This window comes from Pocillopora damicornis, chromosome 5 (assembly GCF_964200805.1).
Source record: "Pocillopora damicornis chromosome 5, jaPocDami1.2, whole genome shotgun sequence".
In the NCBI taxonomy this organism is placed as follows: Eukaryota; Metazoa; Cnidaria; class Anthozoa; order Scleractinia; family Pocilloporidae; genus Pocillopora; species Pocillopora damicornis.
In genome coordinates, this window is record NC_142674.1 from 3,664,906 (window position 1) to 3,680,569 (window position 15,664).

Genomic DNA, 15,664 nt, shown 5'->3' on the forward strand with positions numbered 1-15,664 from the left:
TATATTGATTTTTGTAGCAGATACTGTCTGCCTACATTGAGTGGCAAAAGAGGTCGGCATGCAATTGAATTTCAATTAAAAAACCCTAATTTTTTTCCTTTCTTAGAAATAGTTACGTGACACAGTTAATGATTGACTGCTCTAAATTGACAGAAGTTATATTCAATTTTCTCCAAATTAAGGAATTATTTCCTTAAGGTTAAAACACCCATTGGATTCAATAAGATCAAAATCCATCGTGTTCTGTTAGTATGAGAGAGATTCGTTGGAAGTGCATTTTTCGAGCTAATTTTAGCCTTTTACCTTAGCGATTTGATGTGGGGGCTCTAATACCCCCAGGATTAACCGGGAGCCCGAACTACTTTGGATTAATGAATAACTTAGTGACCCTCATAAACTGTGAAAGTTTGAAAGAAATCGATGAAATAGCATGTGTCATGCCTGCCCGGTCCTCTCGTGGACAGACTCTTAATTGCATTACCAGCCGGATCGCGCATCAAAATTCAATAACCACGAGTGTAAAAGTTGAAAATTGAAGAGCAAGATTTTCTTTAGTGAAAGGTTATTCGAAGTTCTTAGGTAACCTGAGAAAAATGTGAACCTCAACATTAATTTGATTTTTTTTCTTTTTTTCATTTGATTTTTTACGTCCTGTTCCTCCAATAAACCGCACTTTCTGGATTCCCAGCATAACCCAGACAGGATGCTGGGAGAAAAGCTTGGAAATCACAAGCCAGAGACGAGTAACTTACAAACTTTTCAAGAGTTCTCCCCACAACCCAAGTATGTGATAAAATGACCTTACATAAATTTCAATTTTCTATAGGTTTACCGGTGCAATAAGCGATGGTTTTGACCAATCAGGCGCTCGTAGTATCTTAGTTTTATAACATAAGATAAAGGACGGATGGTAGATTGCACCATCTCTTGGCCGGGGAAAGCATCGCGTGACCTCCCAAAGAGTGACTGCGAAGGACTGAGATTTTGTGAGTTATCAGTGCTCTTGGTGAATTCGTTTACGAGAATACTTCGGCCTAGAAACAGAATGCATCGAGTACTAGATGTACCGCGAGGTTAAGCTCCTTTATTGAGTTGGCTACATGCCTCAAACAAGCATGACACAATAAAAACTGTACCCAGCAGCCAAAAATTGTTATAAAACATTATTTTCGTCCTCACTCGCATGAATTTCACTTTATAGCGTTAGAAAATGGCCGCCTTTAGCTTACGCATAGGTTGTTTTCAGCAGCCTCGTGTTTATTTCTGCCGGATTGGGCAAAATTAAGCAAAACTCAGAGGGCTGTTTGGAAACATTTATCTAAATCAGTACTTTTACCTTAGCTACTGAACTGAAAGATTCTGATGAAATGTCTTTTAAATGTCGTTCAAAACACGATGTTAAAGGAATCTCCCTAGTAAGGAATTCTCTCGGAAAAAAACCTCAAAATTACACTCTTGAGAAAACGAGCGCGACATTCAGTTAATAATAATAATAACTGATTCACAGACCAGACAAAAGATTCATTTCGGGATGGTGAGCGAGTTCACTTTCATGCCTACTAAATTTTATACAGTTGAGCACAGTTTATAATCTCTTATACCCTTATTGAATTGTACTTAGAGCGCATTTCCATCGAGTATCGAGAAATGTAACAATTGACTATCGAAATTTAAAAAAATTGATTTGTTGTATGCCATTTATCTAAGCAACTGGAGCTGGGATCAAGTGATCATGATATTCTCTGACGTGAAAAAGATTTCAGCGAATCTAACATTCCTCATAAAAAATTGTTCACCGGGTGGAGGCCTCTTAATTGGCCGACATTAATCTCATTTTCCTTTGATACGAATGAGGATAAAGCAAATGCGAACTTCCATACTTCCTCTAAGAACGTTTTAACAGTTTCCTTGGCAGCTAAATCTTCTGGAAGCTTTGCCTCCAATGACACTTCCCAACGAGTGTGTTTTTCTCTGAATTCACCGACTTTCTCCGGCCCTAATGGTCTGGAATATTCTGTCACCTCGTTGAGGTATGCTGTCAGGCCAGAGAGGAACCCACCTTGACGTGAAGCGCATGTGAACTTTTTAGACTTGTAGTGGCGAATTAGTCGCACATCTTTCCATAACTCTTCCTGAACAGTAAATGGCTGCTCACCTGTACTGGGTTCGAGTATACGCTGGTACTTAGCGTACTTGGTATCCTGGATGTCACTCAGCGCCAAAGCATAACGGGATTGCAACAAGAAACGAACGTCTGTCTCCCAGCCGTCTAAAACGAAGTTATCATCTGCATGTTCGCCATCTTGTGTGATGCCATGATCTGGTCGGCGTTGGTAAGGTCTTTTGACGTCCACCATAAACCAGCGTAGGTTTGGAAGCTTTACTTCAAGAAAGTTGAATCTCTCGTCGAACCTGACGTAAAATTCTACCCCTCCATCCAAAATGTCCACTGAGAAGTTTTCAGTGGGATTTCCATCTTGCCGGAACTCAGTCTCGTGAAGAAAAATCTCCACTCTGTCTGGCGAGTGAACAACCGTGAACAGGGAGCTCCTCGAAGGATTTCCGCGTTTCCGCTTCTTCTTGGTTTCGCTAAATGTCCCATTACGTTTTGCCCGCCTCTTCCTTCTCCGAGCGCGTTCTTGTTCTTGGTCAACGAAAGTGACTCTTTCTGGAGTTGACTCTTCCTGACTGTGGCTGTTCGTTCTGTCTAAGGCACTTGGTTTCCGTTTATTCGTTCTCAGCATTGCAATAGTGATGGACTCGCTATCTTCCAGCAAGATTTGCGGAACACTGAACATGTAGATTCGTCCAAAGTGTACAGCGAATTCACGACAACCATGCACCTGAGGATCGAAATCTCTCTCGAGTAATCGCAGTTGTTGAAAGAATTTTTCTGTAAAACGGCGGTATGCGTAGATTCCATCGTTCGTGACATTTTCTAGCAAAGCGACATGCCGGACCAATCGGTCGTGTGTCTGATGACAACGCCCATCGTATGGTGACAGAGAAACGTGATCATTTTGACTTCGACTTCCTTCAAACAAAAGCAGACTTGCATCTTCTACAAAACAGCCACTCATGAGAGAGATCCTGTCGCGTGATGCTATTTTGCTCATCTCTTCCAGCTCCCTCTCCACTGCTCGTATCGCAGGCTCACTTCCTTTCACCTCAAGTACAGCTGAGGAACACGACCGTGGAAAATTGGGGCGAATGATGACGCTCCTCGCTCCGGTCTTCCGCGCTATTTCTTGAGCTTTACTTTTCTCAACGCCCGCAATGAACGAGGAAAGAAGTGGCGAAAGAAATATTACGTTGTAATCTTCGGAGCCACTTATGGTTAACATGATCTGTGCGTCTCCAAATAACGCCAGGAGCTGATAGGCGCGTTGCATTTGTTCTTTCACAAGGACTAAATGGTCTTTCCCCAGACGCTCCGAGAGCTTTCGTACACCGAAAAGACGTGCGAGCGATTGCGGGAGCTCTTTTTCAAAACACGAGTCGTGTGATTGAAAAAAGGTCACCAGAAGCTGGCCAACCTGGGTGAAGTCGGGCTCTACCTGAGGGAATTGGGAATCGATCTGGTAAGCTTCCAGATATCCTATGACATTTTCCAACTCCATGTACTGCTTACCATCCCTTGCGCCACCGTGCATTTGGCGTTCCATCGTTTCTAAAACGTGCTCCTCATTAAAGTTTTTAATCTGCATGTTGTGTATGCATTGGGCTAAGAGAAGGGCAGAGAGCAAGTCTGAAATGTTTCCAGCGCCAGCTGCGTTGCGTGACAACCTTGTCACGCAACACCATCGGTGTATAACACGGAGCACTAATAAGAGATCAGGATACGACTTGATGTAGCTTGACAGCAAAGCGGCCATTCTTAGACAGTCAGGGGATGAAATCAAATCACAGTTGAGGGTTGGAGAGCAATTACTGCCATCTATCAGGTTCACTGTTGGCTGCTTGCATGAGAGGACCTGGATGAAAAGAAAATCCAATTTAAATAATGCGGAGAAAAGCGCGGTGTCAATATTTGAAGAGAGTGCTAAAGACCCTAATTAGACAGGAGAAGAATGTGGAAAATAGATCTTTTCTTAATTGTTATCATTTTCCCTTTTTAATCAATTTTTCGCGGATGAAGACTCTTCTTAAGCGTGGTTAGCGTACAATCGTCCAACACTTGATGGTTGGAGCTGTGTTTCGTCGGTAAAGCTGTCGTAACACTAATTCAACAGTGTCGTTGTTTACGAAGTCACATATGAACAACGTATACTAACGCTAAAGCATAAGTTAAGTCGCCCACATCATATTTACCACAAGTCGTAGTAAAGATATACACCCTTGGATATGGTGTAACTAAAAGCGATACTTACAGGGAAAGACTTTTTGTTGACGAGACGAACTTTCCAGAAGAGATTTTTAACGTTTTCGTCTTCTTCTTCTTGTTGCTCTGACGTCTCCTCCTTCAAGAGAGGAATCAAAGACTTCAATACTTTCGCTCCTTCCTCAACTAAATTGTTACTTTCTTCTGGTGGTACCTCAGGGAGGGCCTGATGGCTTCGTGCCTGTGTATCCTGAGGTAAAAAGAACAGATCAAGATCTGAAGTCTTGTGAAATAGTAGCGTAGCAGTAGAGCCGACGATACTCATTGAAGAAGTGGATTCAGCGGCCTGCAGATGACGACATATAACCTTCTTTGTTCTTATTCGAGCTCTGAACTCCTCAAGTAACCAGTCCTTCTCTTCGTGAAACAACCTTACAAGACTCTGACCTACGGTTGCGCTAACGTCTAAGGCCTGGGGCTGACTGGGTCGATCTTTTCGCGTTTTGATGGCGAGCATGATGTCATCAATAAACCAAGGAAAACCGAGTAGCCTCTTTTCGTTGCTTGGGTTTGAACCATTACCGTGATCATGCGCAAACGTGTAGGCCACTCTGTACCAAGCCGAGGCTTTTAAACGCATCTCATCCGAAATCAGCACATCGCTTTTTAACCACTGTCCATCGCTCCCAAATTCATAAAAGAATTCACGACGGAGGTACGAGCGTATTGCGAACAGTTCTTCGCCGACGAGTTCGGCAATTTCCGTTTTTTCTTTGCGCAAGCGATTTCGAAGCTTCATGAAACAGCCAGTGATGATTTCTGCCTCGGTTTCGATGCCGTACAGCCGCATCAAGCCCTCCATCTTGTCACGATACCAATAATAGACTTCTTTGGCGTTTTCAACGAAACTGTCGTTACCTGGCAACAGGAGAGACTTGTCCAAACGACGGTTTTGATCGTATTTTTCAGACGTAGCATCTTTAAACTTCCGACAGCGCCGAAAGAGCTTTCCTATAACCTTTTCAGAGGGATAACTTGGTTTATCGCTCTTCATCATGAAATCAGGACGCCTTTCTATCCTCCTAATACCCTTAGTACTCGGCCATTTTCCCGTTTTGGGTGCATCAACCGCCAAAGAGTGCAGTTCTGCGAGATAAAGACATTCCTTATGTTGTACGCCGTCCTCTTCAATGTCCGCCACCGCCTTGTGCGCATTATCAATAACGCCTAACTGGTCAGACCGGATGTAATCCACCACAAACTTTGTCATGTCGCGAGTAGTGATTGGCTCAGTCTTCTCCAGTTTACGAAGTGACGGATAGTCCATTGGCGGGTAATTTGGTTTCCTTGGTAACAGGTCTTTATTCCAACAGACGAAGTATAGATCGCCGTCCAAATCACCGCCTGAAATAAGAATGGGCATTTAGAAGTTCGTTCAAATATTCACAATCTGATCTGTTTATGACTAAATTTCGTAGATTTCGCTTGAATTCTTATGAAAAAAAAAACCTCGCTTGGTTAGCTCATGTTGTAGAGCGCTGGACTGCCGTGCGTAAGGTCGTGCGTTAAAGCCACAGACCGACCAACACTCAGGGTCTAAAAAACAACTGAGGAGAATTTGCTGCCTTTCCTGTGACATCTGCAAATGGTTAGACATTCTTTTCCTCTCAGATAAGAACCATAAACCGTCGGCCCTATCTCCTGCATTTTCAAAGTGCTGATTAGAAAGGGACATTAACGAACCCACGCACTTCTTGCAAAGAGAACGTAGCTCCAGCGTTGTAGTCTGACCTTCTTACTGTTTATACAGGCCACCCATTTAAACCAGCTTTGATGCTGAACCGAACCAGCCTGTCTAAATATCGCAAATAAATGAGCAAATTTCAGTCACATTACTTCGTAGGGGAGGCTATCTTCAGTGGAAACTAGATCATTTCACGATATACCTAAATAAATCAAGATATATATAAACTTAAGCGCGTGTAAGTGTTTCAGGTTGGAAGAGAAAGTGATTCATATTACCTGCCATCTCGTTAGGGTGTGGCCGCAAGCCTTGACGTGGGAAAACGACACAGTCCACAAGATGACAGAGGCCTGGTACGTCAACAGCCTCGAGCTGACGTACATCTCCCGGATGTAAACATGGATTCCGAGTAACCACCACTGGTCCCCTTAGCACAATTTTTTTGTTCTTGTTAAACTCGTCATCTCGATCAGCGCGTGTTTCAACGGCGGAATACTGTACGAAAACCTGATAACCACGATAAAACAGATTAAACATGTTCTTCAAAAGATTCCAAAAGCAAATTTACTGTTTACCTTCCTCAAAATCATCATTATCTTTCCAAAACTGGTCTAATGATGGTTGCGAGTAGGATTTGAGGCCCATTGTGGCCTGCATGGCCAGCGTACCAGGGGAAGGGGGAGTGGGGAGAGTTTGTCCGGTCATGTGATGTGACATGTTATGGGAGTTCAACAATATTCAAGTGTAAACAAGTTAGGTAGTGTTGGGTGAGGGGAGGGGTATGTAAAATTGACCATCAGCATAATATAGACCTTCCAGGCAGTATTGCCCTGAATTGTTTTAGCTGTCCAGAAATTGGTCCAAATATTCGCGAGGAGTTCGATCGCAAAATGTGATGTTTTCATTGAGTAAATCTACTGCGTTGGGGTTAAATTTGTACTCATTTCAAAAATCAGTTTTCAAGGGCCATTTGTAAAAAAACAGCCGTTATTGTCAAATTATATTAAGGCAGACTCCTCCGTACCAGGCTCAGATTCACGGTGAGCAATAAAGAAAAGTAAAACTTGAAAATAAAATAAAATTTTAAAAAAACTCACTTGACCAGATTTCAATACACCAAGCTCATCCATCACACCCATCATCAAGCGTGCTTCCGCTGGTGGCAAACGAATGCGGGCTCGGGCAAGCAGTTCGTGCATATGATTTCGGTACATGGCGACCAGCAGCGATTTAAAGAATGGCTCCGTTGTCAGTGGTATCCCTGCATTAGAAATATTGTGATAGGACACGCCCATTTTGGCTCCACTTCCCAATAGCTGAATAGCATCACGTTCATTCACAAGCATCCCTTTGAACAAAAAACAGGCGTAATATGAGGGATTATTATACCAGACGGATTTAAAGGAAGGAAGGTGAGGCCTGGACACTAACTATATTCTTTGCCAATTCTAACTTAATCGGCAACAGTGGTCTAGTAGGACAGTTTTGTGGTAATATAGACAATTTTCACAGGATGAAAATGCAGAGTTTAAAAATCTTTCATCTAAGTGACGAATTTATCGAACATCTATTTAGCATAACTATCACATGTACTGCTCAGTAGCATGTATTTAAACGCATGGTTATAGGGTGGTTTAAGCCAGCACAGAAACAAAACATAACGTTAAAAAAGGTGCAAACGCCGCATCTCTCCATATTTTATGAGCTTAAACATTCTCAGATTCAAAACGCAACATTTCACTTTTTTCCATGTAATTAAGTGATCATCCTCTCTAAGTCGGACGTTTTCTAACTCGAATCTCTTGACGTCATCCTCTTACCTGACAGTTTGTCCAACATGTCGTTTTGCAATTTGATAAAGACTTCATCCGGGACTCCTTGGTTGGATAGAAGCATGATGACCTGATGATTGAGGAAAACGACCTGAGGACGAGACGTTTGCAATACTTCCAGTCTGCGGTGAAAGCTACCAAACTTGCACATACTCTTACGAAAGATGGCCTGTTTCCCTAGAAGTCTGGGATCTAGCGTAAGGACACCTTTGTAGCCGGCGCAACGGACTTGAAATGCAGATGGTTTGAATGGTTTACCAATTTTTCGGACAACCTGAAAGAGAATGCGTTTCTTTAGGTCTACAAGCTGAAAGCTTCAATTGTCAAATGAAGATTTCGCAACATATCAGAATCTCTTTAAATTTCTAAAACACGTAAAGTGTATTGCAGCGCTTTTCGAAGGACTGACTTTCATAATCCTAAAATCAGTACAAGAAGGAAATAAGAACTGGAATTAAATACACGTAAATGTTCTAAAATAAGAACGTAAAAAGGATTATTGAAACGGGGGGGGAGGTCGCAAATGGCAATTTCCATGCGCCTCACGTGAAGTGGCTTACACCGCTGTACTACTTTATGTTTCAGCGGGCTAGTATTAAGAGGAGAATATCTCCCCTTTTTCCGAAGTAAAATAAATATTCACCATACCTCTGCGGCCAACTCTTCGGATATCTTTCCGACTCCGTCAGAGAAGCAGTATTTTCGGTCAGGTGTCTCAACGTCATCTTCTACGTCATGATAGGTATCCTCACTGGTCGCAAACCCCACAGCGTCTAAGGAGGTGGAAAAGCACTGACCCATACGAGCCATGTATGAGGCAACACACCTATTGGAAAGCAATATGAAAACATTTTAATGTTCATATGGCCAATTAGAACAGAGGAAAATATCACATGAGCCAAAGGGAAATAGAAAAAAATGAACAAGCAAACTGCGTAAAACGGAGAAATATGCAAATAACTGAGTCACGACCAATTTGAGTTTTGCACCTCCATGACGGAAAGGGTTGAACAGGTTTCCTTGACCAATCACCGAGTGATGTGAAACAAAACAGTTCCGGAATACTATGCTTCCATCATACCTTGTAATTTGCAGTTTTCCTAAATAAAGTGCATATAACCATTTACTAATGGTGAATCTCACAGGTGAATGTGTGACAACATCACTTATAGACTCAGATCACTTCCCCGTAACAAATTGAATAAGTAGCCAACATTTGTTAATCTCGTACTCTGTTCAAATGCTTCACGTTCCTGTTCACCTCTAATCAATGGCTAGACTGGTTGAAGGAATGATATCGCTTTATTGGAGAATAATATTTTGTTAATTTTGACTGGAAACGTTCATTTGTTTGAAATTGAAAAAAGGAATAGTGCTCACTCACCTGATTTTGGTGAAATCTCCCATCCAGCGACGTATGCCGTCCGGTAGATATCTGGGCCCTACAAACCAACAGCTATGGTTACGAAGCTGACTGTTCGAGGAACCCAAGAACTGAAACCGCTGACCAGCTATCTCAAGTCCTTCATCTAGTTTGAGTTTCATTCCGTCTAATAGATCGTCGATGTTCCCTCTTGCTGCAGACATTTTTGACAGGTCTTCGTCACGAATACTGACACAGAGGAAGTCGTTTGTATCATAATTTCTGAGCACGCGATTCTTCACCATGACTTCCGGTGGATAGAAGAGCAGCCTTGTTGGGGTGATGACCGCGCGCTTTATCAAAGCGCAATGGCCTGGAACCAACCTGTTAAACATCCCGGAGGTCGATGGGTTCTTTTGTTTCAGTAACGACTCCAGAATGCTGCCTGGGTCACAGAACTTGTCTTTTTCCAACACTTTACTCAATTTTTCCAAAGCGGCAATAGCTATATCGGAAGACTTTCCAAGCAAAAGTCTACCAAATTTACCAGATGGCACTCTTCCGCGAACCAAAGGATGAAAACTGAGGACACTTCCAGCGGCATACTTGACTTCAAATGGCAAACTATCGGGAATGTTTACATCTGGTAATTTCCCATAGCTCTCCTTCACTCGGCAGTAAAATGCACTTTTGTGGAATCTTTTCTCGACTGTGGTCAACAAGCGCCTCAACTGGACAACTTCATTAAATGGTATTGTAACACAATAGGTAAAGCACTGGCTTACGGCATTTTCACCATTGTGGAAATCTGACGCCCTTTCCCAGCTTCCTTTATCTGCGAGATTACGTGAGACATCTGGGGAGGCGTCATGAAAATCGGCAGTTATTACATCCGCATATTCTTCGTCGGTCGAGAGGCCTTCGGTTTCCGAGTCATCTTCACTTGACGAGACGACTGAATCATCTTCGTCGTCTTGTTCATCTATTTGAGCGAGGTGGAAAAAATTTGGTTCGTCCTCCAGTTGGCGATACAGCCGTGGAGGGTGTCTCGCCGTCAGAAAAATTTTGATGATTCCTGCATTACTATCACAATCCACGATTATGAAATCTTCAATCTCGTCGTAGCGAAATTCTATCTTGTATGGACCTCTACCAACAGCACCTTGACCAGGAACGATGGAAGATTGCCTGGAGGAATGCAAGGTCAGCATTTTGAAGCTGTGATCAAAATGAATCTTAATATTTTTTAGTGTGGTCTCCAGAGGCCACTCACACTGAAAATGGCATCGACTCACAAAAGTACCCAAGCACAAGGAATTTGCTTTCAACCAATGAAATGGCTCGTTAGATCTGCGGCGCTTTTCTAATGGCGGGGCCTGAAGCCAAACCGGAAGTGGTTCCTCGTCACGGTCGGTGAGGCACGTGCACCACGCTTCTGTCACGTGACATGTAAACTCTTCCTTTGAGCGAAACTCCTTGGCTTCTTCAATATAGCTTGGTTCGAGTTCGAACGCCATATCCTGTGATTCAGTTTTTTTTTTAGGTGAATCAACGAGCGATGAAGTGGACTGGATTGGCTTTGAAGATATCACGTCAAAGGTGTCGTTCAGAAAATCTATCACGCGAGATTCTTGACCAGCCATATTGTGCACCATGACAGATATACGAGGGCCGTGGCGCATGACTGGAGAAGTATTCACACCATTATCCTCTGTGGCGGGGAGGAAGAGCTTTGGTTTTCTTACTTGGCATCCAAATTCAACTGCTTGTGATTGCCACCTCTGGTCATCCATCAAACATCTGATAGCTTCTTCCATGTTCTGTTCCTTGAGACACAGATCTCTGGCATCTCTTTCTTGTTTTTCGTTGCAAATGACGACAAACTTGCTGTCACGTCTACGGGAAGCGCGCCCGCGGGTCTGAACCAGCGCCCGAAGTGTTGCTGCACCCTCAAAGCGAACGACCAGGTTGCATTCGGGGACGTCCAGTCCTTCCTCCAAAACACTCGTGCAAATCAGAAGCTTGCATATTCCTTTTCTAAACTTTTTCAACAGCCTTTCTTGTTCGTCTTTCCATATCATCCCGTCATAGCTTCCTTGTCCATGGCCGACGAAAGGGGAAGGATTTAAAGTTTTGGCTACATCCGGGATCTCTTTGATCTGCTCGCAAAGTTTGAAGGTCGTTTTGCGCAAGCTCACAAAAATGATACCTCTAGAAGTTGAGTCTTCCCGAGCTCGGCAAAGGAACTGCTTTATGTGCTTCTCAAGAATTTTGTACCTGTCCGACATGACAACTGCGCGTACGTGGTCAGCCCTACATGCTTGGTCTGCCAAATTTTGGAGTGCTTGAAAAGTAGGTTGACCTCCAATTAGCCTCTTCAAGGCACAATCTTTCGGCGACTTAGCGTAAACAATGCGGTGTACACATTCCTTGAGACTTTCAACGGCATACTGGTAACCAAGGACTTCGCAAAACTCAACAACGCTGAGCAAGTGCATTGCATGCTCAGCAACGGTGAGTGCTTTGAAGGATTTCTTGTTACCATGGTAACTGTCAATAAGCTTTCTCAGCGCACCTCTAAAATTCGATGAGAAGACGGGAAACTCAAAACGTTGACGATCTGATACATCTTTGAGATGGCTCTTTATCAGATGTTTGATGTGTTCTTCAATAAATAGCTGGAGGATAACTTGGTCAGTGTTCATGTAGTCAGATCTTTCATAAATCACGTCTGGGATATTTACATGTAACAACCAATCCGACTCAATGGGCATCGCGATTTTACAATCCAAGTTCTCAAGGAGCTCTTTTAGCTTCTCACTGGTTCTTTCGACTGTAAGCTCTCCGGCCGGCGAGGCTGATAGACCGAGCACAACAGGTTTAAACTGGTTTGGTGTCTTTTTGTAGTACTCCATAATCTTGTAGTACGGGTGGTGCCCGCTGCAGTGGTGAGCCTCGTCCAAAACCAGAACAGAAACATCGGACAGGCGAATGGGTGGGTTGTCCTCCGCGGCTAAAAAATTTAGAAAAATCTGGTGTGTTAAGATTAACACATCAACCTTGTTATCAGCTAATCTTTGATGAATACTCCCATTTTGAGGCGATTCCATTTCACCGACCAACGTTTCAACCGTCAAACCTGTCAATTGTGATTTGATCTTCTCACTTTGTTGGTACGCTAACGGTACTCGGTCGACAAGGAATACCATAACTTTGCCTGGATTCAACTTCTTCATGCAACCCATCACCATGGCTGCAATCAGGGTCTTTCCTGAGCCCGTGGGAAGATATACCAGCGTATTACCGCGCATCGCAGAAAGGAACAACTCCCGCTGATAATCTCGCGGGACTAGACGCGTTAAGAAATCGATTTCGCGCGATTTGTGAGTCAATCCACTCGTATCACAATAAACCATGGATTTGCTATCCCCACGGGACTGGTGTATTCTTCCTGTCTCTTGCGCATGCGTCGCAACGTTGACAACTTCAATTCCACACTCTTCTTCCAACTCCTTGCTCACTTTCGACAGTTTATTCGCCGTAATCCTTTTACTTCGCCATGATCCTCCATAATGAAAAACATATAAATATTCTATTCCAAAACAAATAAGCTGTTTCCCTGCCACTTTTGTTATGTTTGCAACGCGTTCGCCACATCCTCGGCAATGAAAAATGTAAGGGCAGTACCGTGCACTTTTCCCGCCCTTTTCATTTTCGACCTTATGAAGTTTTGCTTCTACCTGTTCCTCTTTTCCCTCGCGGACGGCTAAGTGGATACCGGAGGGGGGTACCTTAGCCAGCATCACAGTTTCCTTCGTGACCAGTACTGTGTTGCATTTTTTACAGTGGAGAGTAACTTTGCCCACCCGATTCATGAGGGACCATCTCTGTGCAGCGTAAGCCATTAAAGATCTGCCAAGAAATAGAATATTAGCACTGCAGAACTCCCCTCACCCTCCCCCCCCCCCTCCACTGCCCTCCGCAAATTGCAGAGGAAACCTGAAAATATCAAAGATAATCAAGCGCTTGAGGTTAAGTTCAATGCATCTCTTAATATCAGGGCACTGACAGTCATAAATAGCTCACGTTTACGGACATTTTCATGTACTCCCGGCGATGTAACTGCCTCCGTTTTTTTGCTCTCATTCTCTATGCTGTAACAACATCTTGCTTGATTTAACTTTGTTACATAACGATGTGAAGGGTTTTTATTTACGTTTTGGAATAAATTTTCTTTATAATGAAAATCAAATGTTTATAATTTCCTGCCACCATTTTGCGGGCCGGGCCGGGCCGTGGATTTTGGGTAGTCAGGTTTCCTGGGTCTCGGGTATTCACTTTCTCTGTAGTTATGTTATTCTTCACGATTGTTGTGAATTAGCATTTGACACGATTCAACAACTGTAGGCAATTTTAGGTATTTGGTAATAAAGATTTTGCAATTTTAAGGTACATTGGGATCTCCCGAGGAAATCATCGGGTGCAAAACTACCCTCCTACCCTTCCCCTCCCCCCCCCCCCCCCAGCTGAACAGGAGTTTTGTCTCTTCCACGGGCTAACGCATCCTCGTTTTATGTGGTGTAATATTCACTAACTGTGCCTCTTTTTGGGTTACTTCCCATCCTCAGAGGCCGAAAAGAAATAATTTTTCCTTTAATTGACTAAACTGAATTCAAACATTTAACTTAATGTTTCCATAAAAAGGTTTCTTAAATCTTAAAACGATTCTCGTCAAATTTCATCAAAACATTCCAAGACAAACGAAAGTGTGTCGGGAGATTTCGATATTGGAAATATTTGTCCGGTGGTTTCCATTTACGCAACACGCCTCGCATATTTTTAGCTATACCAAAATCTAGAAAGCCAATCAGAATATCGAAAAAGCCTGACCCACGTAAGTTAATTGATGCCTTGTGAATAAAACTGTGCAGCCATTTTGCTCGTGCTGCGGCATCCGATACCCAATAAATTCATTAGAATAACCCTCGGTCGTTTCACGCTTTACAGGCTCCTGACACTTCCATAAAGGAAAAGTCGCTTAAATTATATTTTCATCGTAAACTGCAGTTAGTAAGCTTTCTTCTGATGTATAGTTCTCTAGGATTTTAGTGAAATGGGAAGTAACCTTAAAATGGTCTGAGTAAGAGAGAAGAGGCTTCACTGCTTAGAAATTATTTTGTTAATAATTAATAAGGATGAAGTGAAGAGTTTTAAATTTTGGAGAGTTCTTTCTAACTGAACATAATACTAAAAAATTCAGAATGAAAGTATTCCGTATTCAAATTCTGGTATGTTACTTTGCTTCTAAACTAGAAAGATTAATCAAAAATCGGACACACGTTTCCACTGGAAACTATTCAATTTAACCAGCCGATTACGAGGCACATTAGCACTGTCAGTGGTATCATACTTTCGTACCATGATTAAGCAACGAACGTAACCAGCTTCAGTACTGAACCTGATTGCGATATATTCGATAGATTTGAGCAATTCATCTCTAATTTTTTTCAGGTCCTATTTACAACTACTCGTTTCAGTAGTGTTCTTAGCTGCGAGGATCTTATAATTTCATCTCTCCACCGCAGTGCAAATATGTGAATTTTCATATATCTAAAAATCTTCATCTCTAGTTACTGCACAGTTTTAACTGACTGCAGTATACGTACATCGGCTGATCGAAAAATATACTTGTTGCGTAGTGAAATACTCTAACCTTCGGCTTAATACTTGTTATATTCACCAAACCCATTCTGAACAAAATCCTAGCGAGCATATTTACTTTCTGTGCTATTGGCGTCCAATTATTGAATATTTCTCACGGCGAGATGACTTACCTTGGGTAAAACTTTCTTTTCAAGGTGTAAAGGAACTACTTTGATCGCAAATCCATCTTCATGTCACCATTTACTTACTAAAGAAAGTGCGAAGAAACAGAAATCACTTGCTGTAAACCTTGTTTCTGCTTCCGGGAATTCGAAAGCTGGTTTCGTTTCTCGGAAAGATAAATTATGCAAATCGATCGTCACGGAAGTGGTTGTACGTGACTGCGTAACGCTGCGACTTCCGCCATTCACATACACATAGCTTCCAATCAATTCCACGACTCACAACAATTCATCTTTCACATTTCTTTTCAGACGGGCTGAGTTTATAATTTCCACTACTTCAATTACTTTCTTAAATGTGTTCGACAAAAACCAGGTTCAATTTTTCTTCAAATTGCATGGGAGTCCGAGACAAAATGTTGTTTGATCGAGGTTATGTTCCCAATTCAAAGCTAAGAGGACTGATGGAAGTATAGAGGAACTTTTTCAAGGTTGGACTCGTTTCTACAAACTACATAGATCAGAACAGGTATCGGTACCCAACAAAGAGATACAGAGTGTTTAATTTCTTAATTAATT

The 15,664-nt window shown here is 42.5% G+C and overlaps 1 protein-coding gene across 1 annotated transcript; it reads right to left on the reverse strand.

Annotated features, from left to right (window-relative positions):
* Positions 1–1,056: 1,056 nt before the first annotated feature.
* On the reverse strand, positions 1,057–15,252 carry LOC113676950 (uncharacterized). Its single transcript, XM_089207622.1, has 8 exons — positions 15,095–15,252; positions 9,282–13,172; positions 8,546–8,723; positions 7,886–8,171; positions 7,163–7,413; positions 6,344–6,572; positions 4,371–5,725; positions 1,057–3,974 (listed from the first exon to the last, which is right to left on the reverse strand). The coding sequence occupies exons 2-8, from the start codon at positions 13,163–13,165 to the stop codon at positions 1,779–1,781; spliced, it is 8,379 nt and encodes a 2,792-aa protein (XP_089063748.1). The 5' UTR covers positions 13,166–13,172; positions 15,095–15,252; the 3' UTR covers positions 1,057–1,778.
* Between the last annotated feature and the right edge of the window lie 412 nt (positions 15,253–15,664).

Excerpts from the sequence above, each read along its gene's own strand:
- LOC113676950 (XM_089207622.1), bottom strand. The coding sequence starts at position 13,165 with ATGGCTTACGCTGCACAGAGATGGTCCCTCATGAATCGGGTGGGCAAA. Across the intron at positions 7,414-7,885 it reads CATGTTGGACAAACTGTCAG|GGATGCTTGTGAATGAACGT; the intron begins GTAAGAGGATGA and ends TTTTGTTCAAAG. Across the intron at positions 5,726-6,343 it reads ACACCCTAACGAGATGGCAG|GCGGTGATTTGGACGGCGAT; the intron begins GTAATATGAATC and ends TTCTTATTTCAG.